The sequence below is a fragment of the Theropithecus gelada genome, chromosome 6 (assembly GCF_003255815.1).
Source record: "Theropithecus gelada isolate Dixy chromosome 6, Tgel_1.0, whole genome shotgun sequence".
Lineage (NCBI taxonomy): Eukaryota > Metazoa > Chordata > Mammalia > Primates > Cercopithecidae > Theropithecus > Theropithecus gelada.
The window spans coordinates 10,890,335-10,909,685 of NC_037673.1; the positions used below are offsets into that span (position 1 = coordinate 10,890,335).

A 19,351-nucleotide genomic window follows, 5' to 3' on the forward strand; every position below is an offset into this window, starting at 1 on the left:
TAATGACACTTTGAAAAGGGAAAGAATAAACAGCATGAAAATAGATGTGTTAAAGTGCTGGAGAGGCTGGGTATGTAAGCAGTAAATGATAGTGTTTGGTGTGCTCTTTCTTCTTCAATTTACGGTTAATAGATTTGTTTGCTTCTCCTCCAGGGAAGTTACTTCTTATGCAGTGTAATATAATTTGGGAGGCAGCAGGAAGAAAAATTATATTTTTAATATCAAGAAGTTATGAAGGATTTAAAGAATGAACAAGCTTTTTATTTATCAGGGAGCTAATACCCTGTACTACTGTTTTATAGAAATATCTATTAAACACCATTTTAAACCAATTGAAAATTCACTAGACTTTCTCATTGAATTTCTTTTAAAGTGAGTAATTTGTTCATATTAATGGAACAATCCAAATATTCACGTCTTCATAGGAAGAATGACTAGTCATTCACACTGAAAAGATAAAATTAAATATTTGCTTGTCCTTTTAAAAGAAGACCATATTTGCAATCAAATTATAGGATACATAATTTAAAACAACTTTTAGTTGCAGTGTGCCAATTTTCATAATTAAGTAGATCAAACTTTGCAGAAATAAGTGATGAAAACTTTACAAGGGAATAGCATGATGTGGGATTTTATATTAATCATTTGTATTTAAGGAGAAATCATTATACTCTCACTTTTTCTAGCTTAGAAAACAAAATAGTGTTTGGGAAGAAATTACCCCAATACTATTTCATGGAACAAAAATGCCAGGAAGAACTCTGGACAATGATACTCCTTTTGGGGAAGAAAGACCACCTGAAAGCAATGAAAAATGAAGCTTTTTCAAACTTTTCCTAATGGAAAAGACAGGGCACATGCAAAATCCCGAAGAGATACAAAGCTCAGGGGCTACAAGATAGAAACTTTAAGCCAGCTTCAAGTAAAAAGCTTTTATATGTAAAGAATGAATGTGTTAGTAAGAGAGAGGTGGATCAGCCACGGAGATACTGAAAACAGGAATATTGTCTTCTGAGGCATTAATTATGGAAAACATATCCCAGCTTGTCCAGCCTGGGGCATATAACATGGACCTAGATGCATCAGACTGTCTTATCTTAATGATATTATGCAGGAATGTCAACTGTAGACTCCACCGATTCTTCTATTTGCAACTAAGTGCAAAGTATTACCTTTCCTATGTATGGATATGTTTAGATAGACACATACTTACTATTTGTGTTACAACTGTCTACAGTATTCAGGACAGTGTCCTGCTATACAGGCCTGTAGCCTAGGAACAACAGACATATCATACAGCCTAGGGTGTGTCATAAGCTATAATGTCCAGGTTTATGTAAGTGCACCCTATGGTGTCTACGGCATTTCCGTAAGAATGAAATGGACTCAAGATGCATTTCTCAGAACACGTTCCTGTTGTTAAGCCGTGCATGAGTGTACAAAGCACACCTCCTTCTGACTGGGTGGGAGGAAGTGATCTGGCTGTGTTGGGTTGCACCACAGGAGACCTGAGCCCTCGTCCCTGGTGGAGCTGCTGAGATGGACAGCCGACTGTCTTTTCTGAGGAGCTCCTAAGATCACCTTACTCCTCCCCACTCCACTGAACTCTGTCCCCTCCCATTGAAGAGGACTGTCACTGCTGAGCCCTGACTCAATAAAATCACTTCACATCTTTACTAGACACACTGATCAGGAGTGAGCTGCCCGGGCAGGAGCTTCCTCTGCTCTAGGACCAGGTGTGGGGAAAATGGGGTGGAGTGGGGTGAGTGGCGTGTCTCATCTGTTCCCATGTCCACACACAGTTCTTCTCATTTTCAAGAACCTGGATTAAGAGTGCTGAATTCAGGCTGGGTGCATTGGCTCATGCCTGTTAATCCCAGCACTTTGGGAGGTTGAGGCAGGAGGATCACTTGAAGTCAGGAGTTCAAGACCAGCCTGGCCAACATGGTGAAACTCCATCTCTACTAAAAACACAAAAATTAGCTGGGTGTGGTGGTATGTATGTAGTCCCAGTCACTGGGGAGGCTGAGGCAGGAGAATCGCTTGAACCCAGGAGGTGGAGGTTGCAGTGAGCCGAGATCGCGCCACTGCACTCTAGCCTGGGCAAGAGAGCAAGACTCCGTCTCAACAGAAAAAAAAAAAAGGGTGCTGAATTCAGCTGACACATGCCCCTCATCCTTGGCCAAGACTGGCATGAGCTAGTTTGGGGCTTATGATACAACACTTTAAAAATACTTTCTCAAAAAATTCTCTTTAATAGATGAATAATATTGGCAGCCAACTGAACTTAACATAAAAACAATAATAATTCCTCTTCTTACCTGTGGCTAATACAAGAGTAGACCACAGAAAATAAACGTCCTTGGAGCTTGGCAGCCAGAGCATGATTATCATTAACATTACTTTGTGAAGGGGCTTTTTTCAAGGTCACTCTAGAATTAGAGGCACCGTGGGACCAAGCACTCATCCATTATATGGGTTAAAATGACTAATTGAGGGTCTGAGTTTAATTATAATCGCAAGTAAAGGCACAGTGCAGATACTTTGATGGGCTTAATAACATTCTTATGTACACAAAGATAGATGGAAAAAATTAGGGTTGTATACTGTTGTCCTTTAGGACAAGATACTGAAGTGGGAATAGAATAATAAAAATAAATAAACGACTCAGCGGCACCAGGAAATGAGCTGTGGAAGTTAGCCAGCCAGCCTCATGCACATACTTCAGCTGGAGATAAAGTCCTAAGTATCCATGACTAAATATAATGTGACTATACAGGAGTGCGGATCACAGTTGTTTTATTGAGCTAGCTGCTAGATTAAAAGGTAAAAAAGAATGCTCTGCAAGCTTTTACCCACAGTTCACCCTGAAATGACAACGGCCACGACGGGATCTTTAGGATATTGATTGGTGATATTTTAAATGGGAAATGCAGTCATGTTTCACAGAAAAATCCAGAAAGCATCAGGTCTATACGCAGCTGCTAGAGTCAACATCCTTAAATGATACTGATGTGGTGTCACATCCCCTGCTTAAGAACCTCAAATGACTTCTGGCTGTCCATAGTATCAGAAAAATCCATGCAATGTTCAGAAGCTAGTTCGATGTCGGGAGGAAAAGGAAAGGTTGGCTCATAAATGAGAGCAGAACACACAGAAATCAGATCCGTGTGTGGGGAGACCCTCATTTCATGGCTATCCAGTCAAGAGGCTGGATTTGAACCTTTTTTGGCTGAGACAGCCACATCTCGGCTTGTAGAACTCAATCCTGCTACAGGTAGTGTTTGGTTTTGTAGCTAAGCTACAGAGGGGAATGGCCTTGTGCACAGAGAAAAACAGAAAAACATCTCCGATCTGGGTTGTTTGTTGAGTGTGTGGGCACTGTCTGGGGACAGGCAGCATCTCTGGGTTGTCTACCTCCTCCTCTTCTCAGTGCTGCATCCTCAGGTGGCTCCTTGGCTTCCTAGCTGAGCAGCCCCTCTCTTATTTTCTTGTTGGAGCAACCATAATAGATTCCTAGGCTGTCAGAACAGAGTACCACAAACTAGGTGGCTTAAAACAACAGAAATTTATTATCTCAAGTTCTAGAGGCCAGCAGTCTAAAATCAAGGTGCCAGCAGGGCTGTGCTCTGTCTGAAGGCTCTTGGGAAAATTCCTTCCCTGCCTCTTCCTAGCTCCTGGTGTTGCAGCAATTCTTGGTTATCTCTGACTTGTGGCTGCAACACTCCAATCTCTGCCTTTGTCTTCACAAGGCCTTCTTCCCTGTGTGTCTCTCTGTGCATATGTCCTCTTTTTGTAACATGCCATTCTCTGGATTTAGGGCCCACCCTTATCTACTATGACCTGATCTTCATTAACTAATTATATCTGCAAAGATCCTATTTCCAAATAAGGTCACATTCTGAGGTTCTGGGTAGATAAGAATTTTGGGGGAAGATTTATTCAACACACCACAGTGACTTCAGCCACTGTCCAGAGTGGAGCCAGCTCCATGTTCCCTGGTTAGCGTTCAGGCCATGGTCTCTCAACACATTTTGGTTGAAGGTGATGATTATAGCGGCCATGGGTTAAGAGATGGATTTGATCACACGATGTGCAAGGAAAGAACAATGAGTGCAAAACTGAACTGATTTCAAGGTCTGAACCTGAGTCTATATGAAATTCATTTCCCTGGAGGACTCCTTAATCATAAAGCGAAACAGAGATGACTAACAAAATAACCTCACTTATTCTTACCTCCTAAGCCTCTCCAATATTTTGTCACATTTGTTTGGGGCCATATTTTAAAATTTTTCTGTTAAAAATGGATGCTTGAATCTGGCAGAATTGGAGGAAAAGGAACAACTAGCGAACGGGAAGAAATGAAGAAGGCAGTGTTAGTGTGCCTGGGATTGGGGGTGGTGGGGAAGAGGCAGCGGAGGCAGAGCATAGAGATGAAGCCCTTCCCTTCTGATCACACACAGCTCGAACCCCTGCAACCCCACCTCCCCACGCCGCCAGGCCTCTCACAATCTAGCTGCCATCATCCTTATCAATTCAAGCCTCCAACAAAATGTAAGACCTTTTTTTTCCCATTTCTATCCTTTTTCCTCAGTGACAGAAAGATACTCCAGGAACACACAGATAGATCTGCTTTTTAAAAATTCAATTTCTTGTCTCCAAATGAATTTCAAATGAAAAAAGGACTAAGGGAATTAACTTTTCATTTTATATTTCACATGTGCTTAAATTTTTGCTATGTCAACATGATATAGCTTCCCATGAAGATTTTCCATTCCTTTCTAGAGAAGGCAAAGCAAGTGTCTCCTCTCTTTAGAATGTTCCTTGTGTATGTGCCTCCTTCACTAGTCTGGGACCTGGAGGTGGTAGGGAATGGGTTGGCATTGGGGCATGAAGTGGGAACAGCCACAATATCTACTGCCTAGAGGAAGGTCTGAGAAACTGGACAGAACCTATTAAGCCTGCATGAAATTGTCTAAAGACAGAATAGTGTCAGCTTGTCAGGTTCTGGCTAAGACTTTGGCATATTTTACTGACTTAAATTTATCTCTAATAAGCTTTTGGACATTTACAAGCAATATAATTTGCATTCATAATTTTTTTTTCCAAAAAATGAAAAGATGACCTCTTTAAAAATAGTAATTCCTTAAATTCTTAACCTTGGCTCCCTACCCTGAAATCACATAAAGTCTGAATCCTGCTAGGAAAAAAAATCAAGAGTAATGATTTTCAATAATGACCTGATGAATTTAGTTTTACCTACCGCATGCTTCTTCTGCTGGATTTCTAAGCTACACTAATTTAGGAAATAGTATTCTAGGAAGAGTTTTATTTTCTTGGACATTTTATTTTCTTTATATTTTCCTGAAACAATAGCTACAGAAGCAAACCAAAAATATCAACTCATCTTAAAGTCACTGGCAAAAGAGGAAAGGAGTCTGAGTACTGGAAAACCAATGTCAACATTATTATCTAGAATATGCCTTAAAATATAGTCTTATCTTAAAACACAAGAAGGCGCCCATAGCTCTAGTTGTCTATGTGAACATTAAAAGTGCTGGTCAAGAGAAGAGACTTGCATTGGGCTGAGTGGCTAACACTATCGAAGGTACCCAAGCACTCCGTAGGCCCTAGCAGGGAAGAATTTGAAGTAAGAAAGACGGGAGAGGGAGAAGACCACCGGCATTTAAAAACCAAATGATGTTGGCCACTTGGATGCCACTCCGTTTATCTCTGGAAGCAAACTTAAGGAACCAACAGAGAGGCAAGTGTTGCCCTGTCAGCAGTTGGTGGTGGTTGTGTATTGTTTTAAGCCCAGATCTGTTAGCAGTCTCCTATCCCCTAACTTTGTATTTCCTCTTTGTGTGGCACGGTGGGGATGGTCTGAAACCATAGTCAGGATGTGGCTCAAGTCCTGGCTTCACGACTTACTACAGATGAGCTCACTGGGCTTACGATGCATATGAGAATCAACAATGTATCTGAAGTGGAACTTTCAGGCCGCTGGGAGACAGGAATTTTATGAATAATAACAGTTACTTTAATTTTACTTCAAAATCTAGTCTTTATTGATGGTGCATCTCAAACTCCCCTACAGGACCCCTTTCAGCACTGGGTAGCCACTACTGCCCTCCGTGACGGTATCTCAGTGCATTATTTCTATGCTCAGCCCAATCTCACCTGACCCTTCAAGCCTTTTTCGACCACACCTGGCTGTCAGTCACTTTCTCACCAGTTTTTCCTCCTGTACTGCCATGATCACAACACTAAATTGCCACTAGGCAGTTGTGCTGGGGCTGAGTTTCTGCAGGGCAGAGGCTGCCCTCTCTCGGCCTCCTTAGCCCTCCCCAGCACACGGCAGGTGATCAGCAAACACTCCTGGGATAAAACAGCTGCAAGGCAGAAGCAGCACAGGAAGTCATTTCTTTAATGTGAACAACAACTTGGCTTTGTTGGAAGAATGAAGAATGTAAATCTAAAGCCTTCTATCATGATATGGATGGCATCATTTTTTGCTTCCTATTATGTATTATGTGGTCACTCCCAGCCAGCAGCAGAAGCAGCAGCAAGTGTCAAGCTACTGTAGGTGGGAATAGACAGGGATGGGGAGTCATTCTGGTCTCACCAAACTGTACTCTGGCACCACAACCCAGACCCTAAACTCAGCCACATGATGTGTAAAGGGGACTCGTGAGCCTACACTGGTCTAGCTTCTTCATCTACTTTTTCATCAAAGGATGTCAAATGTACTTTCATAAAGGTGGTAGCCTACCTCCTTTCAAACACCATGAAGACATACTTATGCTACTATATTAATCAGAGAGCATTTTAACAGACAGAGCTAGCCAGGTCCTTCTTGATTACACTTCTACAATCGCTTCTGAGACAGTTCCTTCTGCAGTCTTCACTATGGGCCCTGACACTCTGAAAGTAGGGAATGCTAGCAAGGGAAAAACACTTTTAAATAGTAGCGAATAAGTTGACATGGAAAAAAATCAGGCATGGGAGTTCAGAAGTGCCTACAATTTTAGCTTTGGGGGAGTTATATCTCTTCTGGTGGGACAGACATTTTCCAAAGGATAACAGAATTTAAGGGGTTATGAAATGGATGCCTCAGTAGAGGGTTTCAGAGTACTGTATATTTGGCATATGGTAGCACCTATCCAGAGAAATCATGTCAGATGTTCATGATTTCGTGACTCGGATGAAAAGCAGAATTGTCAGAGGATTCCCACTCCTGCCCATGAGGGCTTGTAGATATTCGTGGAGGCAGGCTCTTATCTTGCTCTGTGCACACACATTCACACAAACACACACCGCCTCTTAAGACTGGAGGCTGAGAGCATTGTGATGAATATTCATGAGATGATGATTATTAATACCACTGAGGTGATTTTGTTTCTTCTCAGTAGAGACTGGTTGTTATACCTAGAAACTGATCAACTGTAGGAGAAATGGCAGCTTTGAACCATTCCAACTAAAGCAACCCTGTATGTTTTACTTTCAAAATACAGATTATTTGGCGAGGTGTTTTTAATCACCCCTTGTGCCCCTATCCCAGCAACTTCATCCAGCAGAGATTTGCAACTTTGGTTCAAAATACACTTTGGGGAGCAGAGTTTCTAGAGTTTAGGAGAATTATTTCTTGATAACTACTTTCCTTCCTAAGAGCAAAAATTAAACAAGACATAAAGTTGATTTTAAGAAATCTCAATAGATTCCTGGGGGATGATTTCTGTGAAAAATGTATCAGAAGAGAATTACAACACATTTGCTACTTTTATTATTTAAAAAACCATTTAATATAACAGGCCTTATTAAAGAGCTATTCCTAAGAATTATAGATTCTTACAGTCAAACAGAGAATTTTTAAAAGAAGAATATTTTAAAAAATAGCTACTTGCGACAGTTAACCAGATCCCTATGTACCTGTTATGAACTCTGCCCAACCAGTCAGCCTGCCTGGTTGTGCTATATGCATGACATAATGTGAAATTACCGAGAACGACTGTTTTCAGCCAAAAAAAATGACTTATTTGGGGTTGGAATAAAAATGTTTGTTTTTCACCTTAGATCTAAGAAATCATGTGAAATAAATCTAACATTGATTAGGTAGAGAAAGATACCTATATGTCTTTATTACCTGGTTAGAAACTTTTAAAATCAACTTCTTATACTCCGTTGCCACATAAACATTCATCTTTTCAGAATGGTCTGATCCTCAGTAAAAGAGCCATTAAAGCTATGGAAAGAGACAGTGTCTGGCCAGGGGAAGATGGTGGGAGAAGGCACTCGTGACACAGGACTGACCTTAGGCACCCGGTGGCGTTACGCAGCACCTGTGATGAATGCAGCTGTATTTTCCGATCATCCTGAAGAGGCGAATTTTCCCAGCCTGAGTGAGGGATAATCACTGCGTTGGTCAGTACTGCCAGGGCATCCTGGATGATTGGCATTTTGAGTGCATCGCATGAGGAGAGGTTCCAAAGGACTCCTGCAAGAGACACACAAAAAGAGCTTTTGGGTGGCCACGAGTTTCTCTCATCTCAAAACTATCTTCCTTATTTGAGTTAATGGCACTGGTAGGAAGGATGAAGATACTGTGGGTACACATCCTAGAGTGTACCCTTGATTTTAGAACATTTGTGTGAACCCATTAACAGCATTCTGTGAAAAATCTGATGAGTGAGCAGAAGAACTGTGACACCAGTATGTTTATTTCCTCATGGTGCATAATCAAGGTTGAGAGGTCTGATTGAACTGAGGCTACCAACAACGCTTTTGTTCCATTTTAATACAATGGACCCAAGTTGCTAAATTCTAATCAAGACCAAGGAGATGTGAAAGGTTTTTGAAATGGACTAGTAGAGCATCTTTGTTTTACCGAAGACCTCAGTGTGCACATGTGGTTGCCATGAAAGCTAAGTGCTTTCATAAACAACCAGCTACCATGGGTAGGACCTTATCAGAATCCAGCATCACATCAGATGACAACTGGCTCAACAAGCAATTTAAACTGTTGCCCCCTGTGACAGTTTTGTCAGCTTTTCTCTGAAAGCAATGCTCATGGAGGACCTACAGAATGTTCCTCCTTCAGTAATGACAAAGGGAGAGGTGAGAAGAAGAGGGCATATTCACAATGGACAGAGCATCACAGTAATTCATGCAGGCAGAGCAATGCAAAATGTTAAGGACAAATAGAATGCTGTAGGCTTTCAAATATTTTTAAAAAGGAGATATTCTAGAAAAGGTCATAAACATTGCATATATATTATAATATTATTTGAAAATGCTTTTAAATAATTATTCTTTTTTTTGTTAGAACAGTATACATAAAGAAAAAAAGAAACAGAGAATAACATTCTATTTTTCTTTGAAAGAAAGCCTGTATACACCCTCAAACTAAACAGGTACCATCACTGCAGATATTGGAAATAAAATACATAGTTATCTTTAGAAATAGAACTTCTAGCTTATATTTTTAACGAGCTTTCAATATATTTTAATGAAATGGGATTTTGTTCCATCTACTGTGTTAAGAATAGAACAAACGGAACATATTTATTTCTAAAATTTGTTTTATTGGTTCCTTGCATTGCACATGTTGAACTATCCAAGGACATTAATAATACAAATCTGACTGTTAATAACTAAATAAGTGACTATAAAAATAAAGTGACTATAAAATTCAATAAAAATGTGACTACAGAGGCAAACTCAGCTGTCTTTAGAAATAACATTTACTGGAAATTTTATTTAAGTGAATGCAAAGAAAACAAAATGTTTTTAGTGCCTGGCATGCATAAAATAATCCTTCAGTACAGGGGGTTAATGTGAAGGCAAATCCAGCTTGTCTTTTTTATGAATAAATTTTTATTGAAGCACAGCCATGTCTGTTCATTTCTAAATTTTTTACATCTGCTTTTGTCCTATGAAGGAATTGCTAGGTATTAGTAACAGAGACTGTACAGCCCACAAACCATAAACCATTTACAAACTGTCCCCTTACAGAAAAATTTTGTCCACCCGTGCTTTAGTGAATTTGACCATTTTATATACACTTTTGTTTGTGCTTGTATCGCCATTAGTATCCTAAATCGAGTACACAAAAAATGCTCAATGGTACACAGAAGGTGCTCAGAATATATTCTGATTTGGACTGATTTGAAATACTAGGAATATTAACATATACATTTATCTTGTTTTAAATAAAATACAAAGCTGCTTATTCATCCATTGAGAAACATTTTACCAAATTTTGGTAATCTAAATAATCAAAATAACTTCCTTCAATCATTTCCAGCCTCACAAAAATGTTATTTTTAGAGTAAAATAATTGATTTTGCAGTATTAAATAGTATATTAAAAAGAAATTAGTATCTACCCCAGCATTTGAGGATAACTTTCAGGAATATCACGCTAACGCATTTGTGTCTGCTCTTCTAAATATACAATGCAAAAATACAGGAACAAAACGTGCATTTTTTTCATTCCCAAATCCAGACTTAAAATATCAATATCTAAAAATTGAGGCTTGTAAATGTTTTAAAATATGGGTGACATATTTTGCTGTACAGTATATACCCTTTAAAAACTAAATGGCAGGCCGGGCATGGTGGCTCACGTCTGTAATCCCAGCACTTTGGGAGGCCAGGCGGGTGGATCACGAGGTCAGAGTTTGAGACCAGCCTGGCCAACATGGCGAAACTCCATCTCTACTAAAAATACAAAAAGTAGCTGGGCATGGTGGCGTGTGCCTGTAATCCCAGCTATTCGGGAGTCTGGGGCAGGAGAATTGCTTGAACCCGGGAGATGAGGGTTGTAGTAAGCCAAGATCATGCCACTGCACTCCAGCCTGGGTGACAGAACAAGACTCTGTCTCAGGAAAACAAACAAACAAAATAGCAAAGAGAAATCTTTGCATTTTTACATGCAACGAATATGAGAGTCTAAAGGCTTTCTATGAGAATACAGCTATTTTTACTGTTTTCTTACAAACAGAAAACACAGGGAAAGGGAGGAAGGAAATCCAAGAAAACCCAAAGGCCAAATCTAGTATCTGAGAAGAAATGAAGGAATAGAAAGGCAAATGCAGTCTGGGTCATCTTTTTATAGTCTGTTCTATCTCCTTCACCTTTCCCATTAATTCATTAATTAGTATAACCTAATTCAGAATCATGCACAAACAGAAGTTCACATTCATTCCACCTTTCCAGGCTGTCTCCATCTGCGAGTCACATTCCAGTGAACTGATCACAGTACTTGATCCATATCTCTGAACCTTCTATCTTAATTTATAACTGCAACGCACAATGCTTCCTGAACTCATTACAACTGCAATGAATCTCTATCGAACCACTTTATCACCTCTGGATGAAGTCTTGGTAAAGTGGACGTAATGTGGCAGATTTTCTCGAGGGGGAATTCAGCAAACCAGCTGCAGAGGGTCCTCAAAATTTTGAGTTTTGGTTAGATGATCTGGACATGAGACAGGTTTAAGTATAGAAGCAGCAGTTTCTGGAGACAACTGAGATGAAGACTTACATCGTCCGGCAGAAGGAAAAGCGGGAAACAACTGGGAATTCCACATCTTTCCTGCTACACACACCACACACACACGCACGCACACACGCACACGCACACACACACGCACACACACGTCTTGACTGATGGGAGAGAGATTAGTGGAGAGAACTGGACGTATCTAGGCATCCTCTGAACAAAGGGAAAATAAATTTTTTGCTCCAACATTTACTTCACTCCTCCCTCCCCTTTTCCATACAGGTTTAAAATATGTCCACAAATTATTGGACATTTCCTTCAAATGGTGGAGCCTAATCCTTCTCTCCATGCGTGGGGATTCGATTTAGTGACTCATTTGTGACCAATGAAACATGGTGGAAGTGACTGTGACTTGAGACTAGGTCATTAAAAAGGCCTTGTGGCTCCCTCCAAGCCCTCTCTCACATTGTTATTTGAGGGGAAGCCAACTGTCATGCCATCATGACCCTCAGGCAGCCTTATATAAAGAACTAGGGCTTTCAGCCAAAATTTTGGAAGTGGATTTTCCAGCCCCAATCAAGCCTTCGAATGACTGCAGCCTCATGAGAGACTCCGAGCCAGGACCACAAAATCCGCGGCTCCTGCTTGCACTCCTCGCACTTACACAGTGGGTGACGTAAATGTTGGTTGCTTTAAGCTGCTAAATTGTGGAGGAATTTGTTACGCAGCAATAGACAATATAGCGTCCCTTTCCTATGAAGCGCCTACTCTCTCTGTTGCTTTCTTCTCTCGGCTTCACTTTCCTATCCCTTTGCCTTTCTACAATGGATGGACTCATTTTTCCCTCTTGCCTTTCCACTACACTTTAATTCTTATTCCTCTCTTACCTAAATCCACTTGTTCCCTTATTCCTTCCAAATTCCAATGTGAGAGTATACAAGATATAGCAAGGATGATCCAGCTACACTTTGTAACTAAATTTAAAATGCATTTTAAGTGACAAGAATTTCATTTTTAAAAGTGTATCATTCTTCATGTTTGCAATTCAATAAGTGACCCAACACTTTCTTTAATTTGGAATAATCCTGCTCTTATTTCCAATTGCTGCCTTAACAAATCTCTACACAGGGGCTTGAAAAACACACATTTCTAGGTTCTGGAGGTCTGGAGTCTGAAATGGGCTGGCAGGGCTGGCTCCTTCCAGAGGATCCTTGGGAGGATGTGTTTTCTCATCTTGTCAAGCTCCTGGGGGCTGCCTGCATCGCATCCCTTGGCTTGAGATCTTACATCCCTCTGACTTTGACTTCCATCATCACATCTCCTTCCTGGATTCTGACCCTCCCACCTCCCTCTCATAAGGGCACTCTGATCACATTAAGCCCACTGCATAATCCAGGACAATCTCCCCATATGAAGCCCTCCTACGTTAATCGTACCTGCAAAGTCCCTTTCACCATGAAAAGTAACATTTATAGGCTCTGGGAATTAGGGCGTGGGCTTTTCTTGGAGGGCAACGGCATTATTCAGTCTACTACATATCCCTTCAAAAATAACCTGTTATGCTCAAAATAAATTTAAACTTATTATGGTAGGCTCATGATCAGGCCTTTCTCTAAATCTCTAAATTCATCTTGAATCACATTTATTCATTCATTTATCCATTCCATAATATTGAGGACCTACTACATGCACATGGTTCTGTTGGACAAGGAATGGAGACATCCGTGAAGAAAACAAAAATTCCCTGTGCTGGTGGCCCAGGTACCACACAGCTCTAGTCACTATGCTCTAGCCAAAATAGCTTGTTTCTTCTTGAACACATAAGCTCCTTTGTGTCCCAGATCCCTGGACTTGCTGCTGCCTCATTCTGGAACATTCTTTCCATGGCTAATCCCTCTTCCGTTCATGTCACCTTAAATGTGCTAAACTCAGAGAGGCTTTTCTGGATCAGTCTAATCTACCTTCCTAGATGCCTGCTGTCAGATCTCCTATTTAATTTCAGCAGCAACCTCAACACTAACTCATTGTGTCATTTGCTCACAGTTCCATCCTCCAACAGGGTCCCAGGCATCAAATGAAAGCAGACACTTGCTGAATGCCCATCGTATGCAGAACACACAGAGCTGCAGAATCCCTGGCACACAGAATACGCCCTGACACACGAGTGTTCACCAAACAGGCACTAAAGAAAAGTAAAAAATAACAGCTGGATGGTATGACCTTATAGGATGCCATGTGCTCTAAGCATCGAACGTTCTGTAAGTCTTATAGTGTTAGCAAAATGACGTCATGCCTAGAAAAAATAAAACAGCAGATGCAAGATGTAATTTCGCAAATAATACATCCAAACGAGAATAGAAAAATGTTATTTCAGTGGGATTATTTACTTTGAATCTACAGAAATTCTACTTTTAGCTAGTAGAGAAAAATTTACAGCACTGAAACATATTAATCTGTTTTGTATTAAAAGGCTTATCTCTGGTGTTTCACTTGGGTAATTTTCTTATATTAACTCCCTGATAATTCTAAATTAACCCAGGTAATACTAAACTTTCAATTTGAGGAAAAACTATAAAACTGATTGAATTCACACCAGTTTTTCAGCATCCATAACAAATTACCCTGTTTGTTTATATCTGAGGATCATATGAAAAATGGTTTAATATTTTGGTTGATGGTCACTAGAAAATTTAAATTTACCTGATGAAAATATGCTAATTCCTTCCAGATTATAATCTGTGATAAATTTGTTTTATTAGCATCTTTCATTATTTCCATCCAATAGCTTTCCTTCATCAGTGTAAAATTATTGCTGTTCCAAACATAATTTTGAAAGTTTAATTGAGAAGACATTTACATACACTAAAGATATTTAAAATATAGTTTATTTTTATTTCAGGCACAGAATGGCTCTTTTCCTTGCTATTATCCATATTCATGAGCAATGATTGGTTTAATAAAAATTCCTTAATAAAACCTTAATTACTTTCATTTGCTCCTTTATAATGCTTTAATAGAGGGTAATTGTAGTTTCTTTTTACTGAAAGAGATGAAGACTATCTTGGTTAAAAAAAATCCAGATGAACAAAAAGCATGTTTTAATAAAAGCAAGTTTTAAATGATGGTAAAATCAAACACTGCCTGGTGGTTGTGCAGGACTTTACGACAGCCCACTGGCTTGCTTTTAGCTCTTCAGACCCAGCACGAATCCCCTCATGTGGACGAGGCTCAAACCAAGCCCAAAGGAAAGCTGGGCTTCATTCATTTTAAATAAATGTTTATCAAAATGTATTTAAAATTAGTGAATTAAGCATCTACTTAGTGTATTTATGAGGATTTATTTTAAACAAATTTGTTATTTCTTTTGGGAGTGATAGTTTGTGTACCTGGGGAGAGGGGAGGAAAAAGGAGAAGAATGGGGGACACGAGTTCATTTTTTTAAAAAAGCCAGAGTTGGCCGGGCCCGATGGCTCATGCCTGTAATCTCAGCACTCTGGGAGCCTGAGATGGGCGGATCACGAGGTCAGGAGATCGAGACCATCCTGGCTAACACGGTGAAACCCAGTCTTTACTAAAAATACAAAAATTTAAAAAAAAAAAAAAAATAGCTGGGTGTGGTTGAGGGTGGAAGTGTGTGGGGAGGGGTAAAATCTGATTATGATTAGGGGCCCTCACTACTACCTCCTCCACCCCCACCCATTCACACTTTGAGTCCCTAGTGTGTGGAGATTGAATGATTGAAATATAGAGGCCCAGAACACCCTGAAGTCCTGTTATACTATTGTGTGTGTGCATCTGCCATATAAATGAGTATTTGGATGTGTGTAAACTCTCAATATGGCCCCGAGAAGCAATAACCCTCAGGAGTGGCTGCTAATTGAGATCATTTTGAGAGTCCTCCTAGATGGAAAAGATTCACATACCACACTCACTGAATGCTTTTAAAAAATTAAAGCGTTTATCTTGAGTCAATGTTAGATAGAGTTTACCAAATGTTGCTCTAATAACAGCTCCTTAGGCCAAGGCTTCTTGTAGGAGTCCCAGGGGTTGGTTGACCAGAACAAATCACCTCTACATTTTCCTCCTTAATATTCCAGAAGAGGAACCTGCTATGGCCTTTGCAGTGGGGATTACACAAAGGTTGATCCTTTTAGAATTTCAACAGGCTGAATCATCATTCTAGGCTGAGTCTCACAGAGCCAGCAATGGGAAGAAAGGGCCTCTGAGGCTGATAGGTGTGGGAGACGAAGAGGGAAAATTGGAGTGCCATGGTCCATAGCTGTAAACTCTCAAATTCTACAATTGCCACATAATGCTTCAGGTCCAAATACAGAATTTTTAAAAGATAATCACTTAAGCACAAATACTGAGCAGTAAGTAGAATTATTCTTGCTCATTTTCAAAATACATACAAAATTTATTTAGCCCCAGAATGGATGAAGAATGAGTTGTCCTTGATATTTGAAAGTAATTCAGATCTTGGCTGTTGCATACAAGGCAGATTCTGGCTTAAACTGACTAAATTTACCTGGGTCTCCATGCAATGTTTTAAATCCGCAGATTTTTAAACAATTTTATTATAAGATACAGCCATCAATACTAAGGTACTGTCTCATTCTAAGCCAAAACTGATGCCAGCAACTTTCTGATGTTCAAATTTCAGTACCAGAAGCATACATTAAAAGTTTAGATCAAGATGATAAACATTTAGATGGCAAGAAGCCAGAAGCCATATTCATTTTTTTTTTCAGACAGAAAAAAAAAAATTTTTCTGTTGCCCAGGCTAGAGAGGAGTGGCATGATCATGGCTCACTGCAGCCTCAACCTCCTGAGCTCAAGTGATCCCCCAACCTCTGCACTTCAGTAGCTAGGACTTCATGCACGTGCCACCATACCTGACTTCTTTTTTTTTTTTTTTTTTTTTTTTGTAGAGACAAGGTCTCACTATGTTACCCAGCCTGGTCTAGAATTCCTGGACTCAAGTGACCCTCCAGCCTCAGCCTCCCAAAGTGCTAGGATTACAGGCAGGAGCCACTATGCCTGAACCTCACCTAAATTTTTGATTAGTTTAAAAAATAACCTTCACTTTTGTTTTCAGAGCCTGAATTAATTCTACCTAAAATTAGGTAATGTTACAGACAAAAGATTATAATTGACTGATTTTTTAAAAACAAAAATAATCAAAACTCAGATGTATCTATGATTTCTCTTTTCATTCCAAAATAGAGTATGCATATCCTAGTTTCTTTAGAATTCTTCTATTAAACGTTTACCAAAAAGGCACAACAGATCAGGCTCTATTAATGTTAGAAAATGATGCCTGTCCCAAACTGGATGCCTGTCTGCAACTGGCAATGCAGATACTACAAGAAGTAGAAAGCTCTCCGCACAGTAATTTTTTAAAGTAATGATAATTGAAAATAATTTGTATGTCAATGTCTGGTAGTAGCCATCTGCGAAAGTCATGGGTTCATCTTTGATCACAGCATTTTATAAATGAACCATAGAATTTCATATTTCTCAATCCCCAAGAGACCAACAGTTAGGAATACAAAATTAGTTTTGCTTAGAACTATAGCCTTCCTCAATGACCTTGGGTGTGCCAGAACTTTGAAAAGAGGTTACCAAAGCACCAAGGCCGAGTTCTACAATCTCTGGAAAGTGGTCCTGGAACTCTTTTCCTAAAAGTTATGACAGTTAAAGATCATACTCTTTTATCTGACAGCTGTCATATTCTTCTATGTGTTGATAAAATGATTTCTTACACTTTGTTTTGTTTCTTGATAGTTTGGTGCCCTAAATTACATACATTAAATAAAGTAACTTAAGTTTGACTTTTCAATAAATAGCATAATGAGGAAGAGGAGAGAGAGAAAGTGAGAGACAGAGATTTAAAGACAAAATACCCCCACTATCGGATTAAAAGAAAGTAAAGGCAGGGGGTGAAATCACCGTAATTTTTGGCCCTGGGTTAAATGATACTGGGACAGATATATTTTCCTATCCTTGTGTTAGGCCATGCTGAGACTGATCAAAAATAATTTAAGTGCTTGCTCTAGGAAATACGAATTTTTAGGCTGTGAACTAGAGAACTAGCTAATCAAGAGTAACAGTTTGCTCATCATGACCCATTTCAAGGCCCTCCCTTCACTGTGCTACTAGTCAAAACTCTGCCTAACCCCAGTGGTTCCCCACCTTGCAATACTCACCTTAAAATCTCCCAGTCAAGGACCTACAGCCTTATAAACACCCTGCCTTCATTTTCCCTTTGACACTAAGACTCTTTCTAGGGAGGATTTTAGACCCACTGCCATGAGGGAGGATACTTACTGCAGTAAGTCTAACAAACCCAACTTTGCTGAGTTGGGATTTTACAGTAGTCTTTGGGGATCTGACAGCTGACAAACCATATAAATTACTGAAAATGGGTGGATGGCTAATGCCATCTTTGGTAAAAACGGAGTCTGGCAAATTCTTGAATATTCAGGGGATCCATTATCCGTAAAGTCATCACCATTATCCATAAAGTCATGGAACAAAGGGTATTGAGTTGTTTACAGTTCCATTAAGTACCATAACCCAGAAGTTACACAGCCAGCGCACATCTTGGCAAGGCCCCTAGCTGTCATTCCAAACTCTCTGGGTCTCGAGTGAGCAGGCATATATAACCTCTTACAAAGACAGAGATGGCTATTGCCTTGGGGTTTCCTTTTTTATACTATAGGTAGCACATCTACCTCATAGGTCCTGTTGATGTAAAAGGCTCTAATTGAATTTGTGGGAGCTTGCTTACCCAAGAATCCCTGGATTGGAGACACTGTTCTGCACTGGGCCCACTTTAAAGGGCACCCTTGGGTTCCATGGCTTTCAAAGAGAAGCAAAGCAACCTTGATGAAGATATGGTGGCAGAATAAAAAGAGCGACAGCTTTTCCACAGAGCATCGCTGAACTACATGCCCAAAACAAGACCATAATTGGAAAAAAACACAACACAAATCGTAGCCAAAAATATCTAACATCTTTGAGTTCTTGTCATGCACTAGGGTTTCTGTTAATCACCTTGCATGTATTAACTCATGCAAACCTTCAACCAAGTCCATTTTACAGATGAGGAAATTGAGACACAGAGAAGTTGAGTTACCTGTCAAAGTCATTCAACTTTTGGGGAAAATGAAGGTCAGATAAGAGTCTGACTGTGATGCATATGAACAATCAGACAAATGTCAGACACATAAATTTGCTATTTGAAATGGGAGGAAAGTGATGTGGCGTGCTATCCTTTGAAGCAGAATACATGAACACAGGAGAATGTTCTGCTTTTCATCTTTTGCCAGTTCCCTTTTTGCCCCAGGTAATGTAGCTTGAGAAATTTAAAGAAAGGCATTTGAGTTCACAGAAGGAAGAACATTCAGTTTTATATGTTTTTAATTGATGGATAAAATTGTATGTATGTATCTTTATACAACATGATATTTGAAGTATATATACATTATGTAAGGATTAACTGTAGTTAATTAAAAAGAACTTTCAGCATTGAAACTACTTTTACAACTAATTTTTCTTGCAAGCATTTAATTCTGCTGACCTCTACTAAAACAGACACACACACACACAGCTACAACCTTCTGTGGGAAGCATGGAAGAAACATCAGATTGAGATTTGGGGTAATTAAAAAACCCAATTGTTCGTCTATTCAGCACACTAATTTCATGACTAGATCTTTTTTTTAGTTAAATCAAAATTGTCTGGTACTGTATTAGTCTACTTTCATACTGCTATGAAGAAATACCTGAGACTGGGTAATGTATAAAAAAACAGAGGTTTAATGGACTTACAGTTCCACATGGC

General features: G+C 39.6%; 1 protein-coding gene across 7 annotated transcripts in view; it reads right to left on the bottom strand.

The window, feature by feature from the left end:
* Window positions 1–19,351, bottom strand: part of CTNND2 (catenin delta 2) — a 928,994-nt gene that overhangs the window by 177,787 nt on the left and 731,856 nt on the right. For all 7 annotated transcript variants that reach the window (XM_025387612.1, XM_025387608.1, XM_025387606.1 and 4 more), the window contains one exon: window positions 8,311–8,494. In XM_025387612.1, the coding sequence (XP_025243397.1) occupies window positions 8,311–8,494 (184 nt within the window). The remainder of the gene's footprint in view (window positions 1–8,310; window positions 8,495–19,351) is intronic.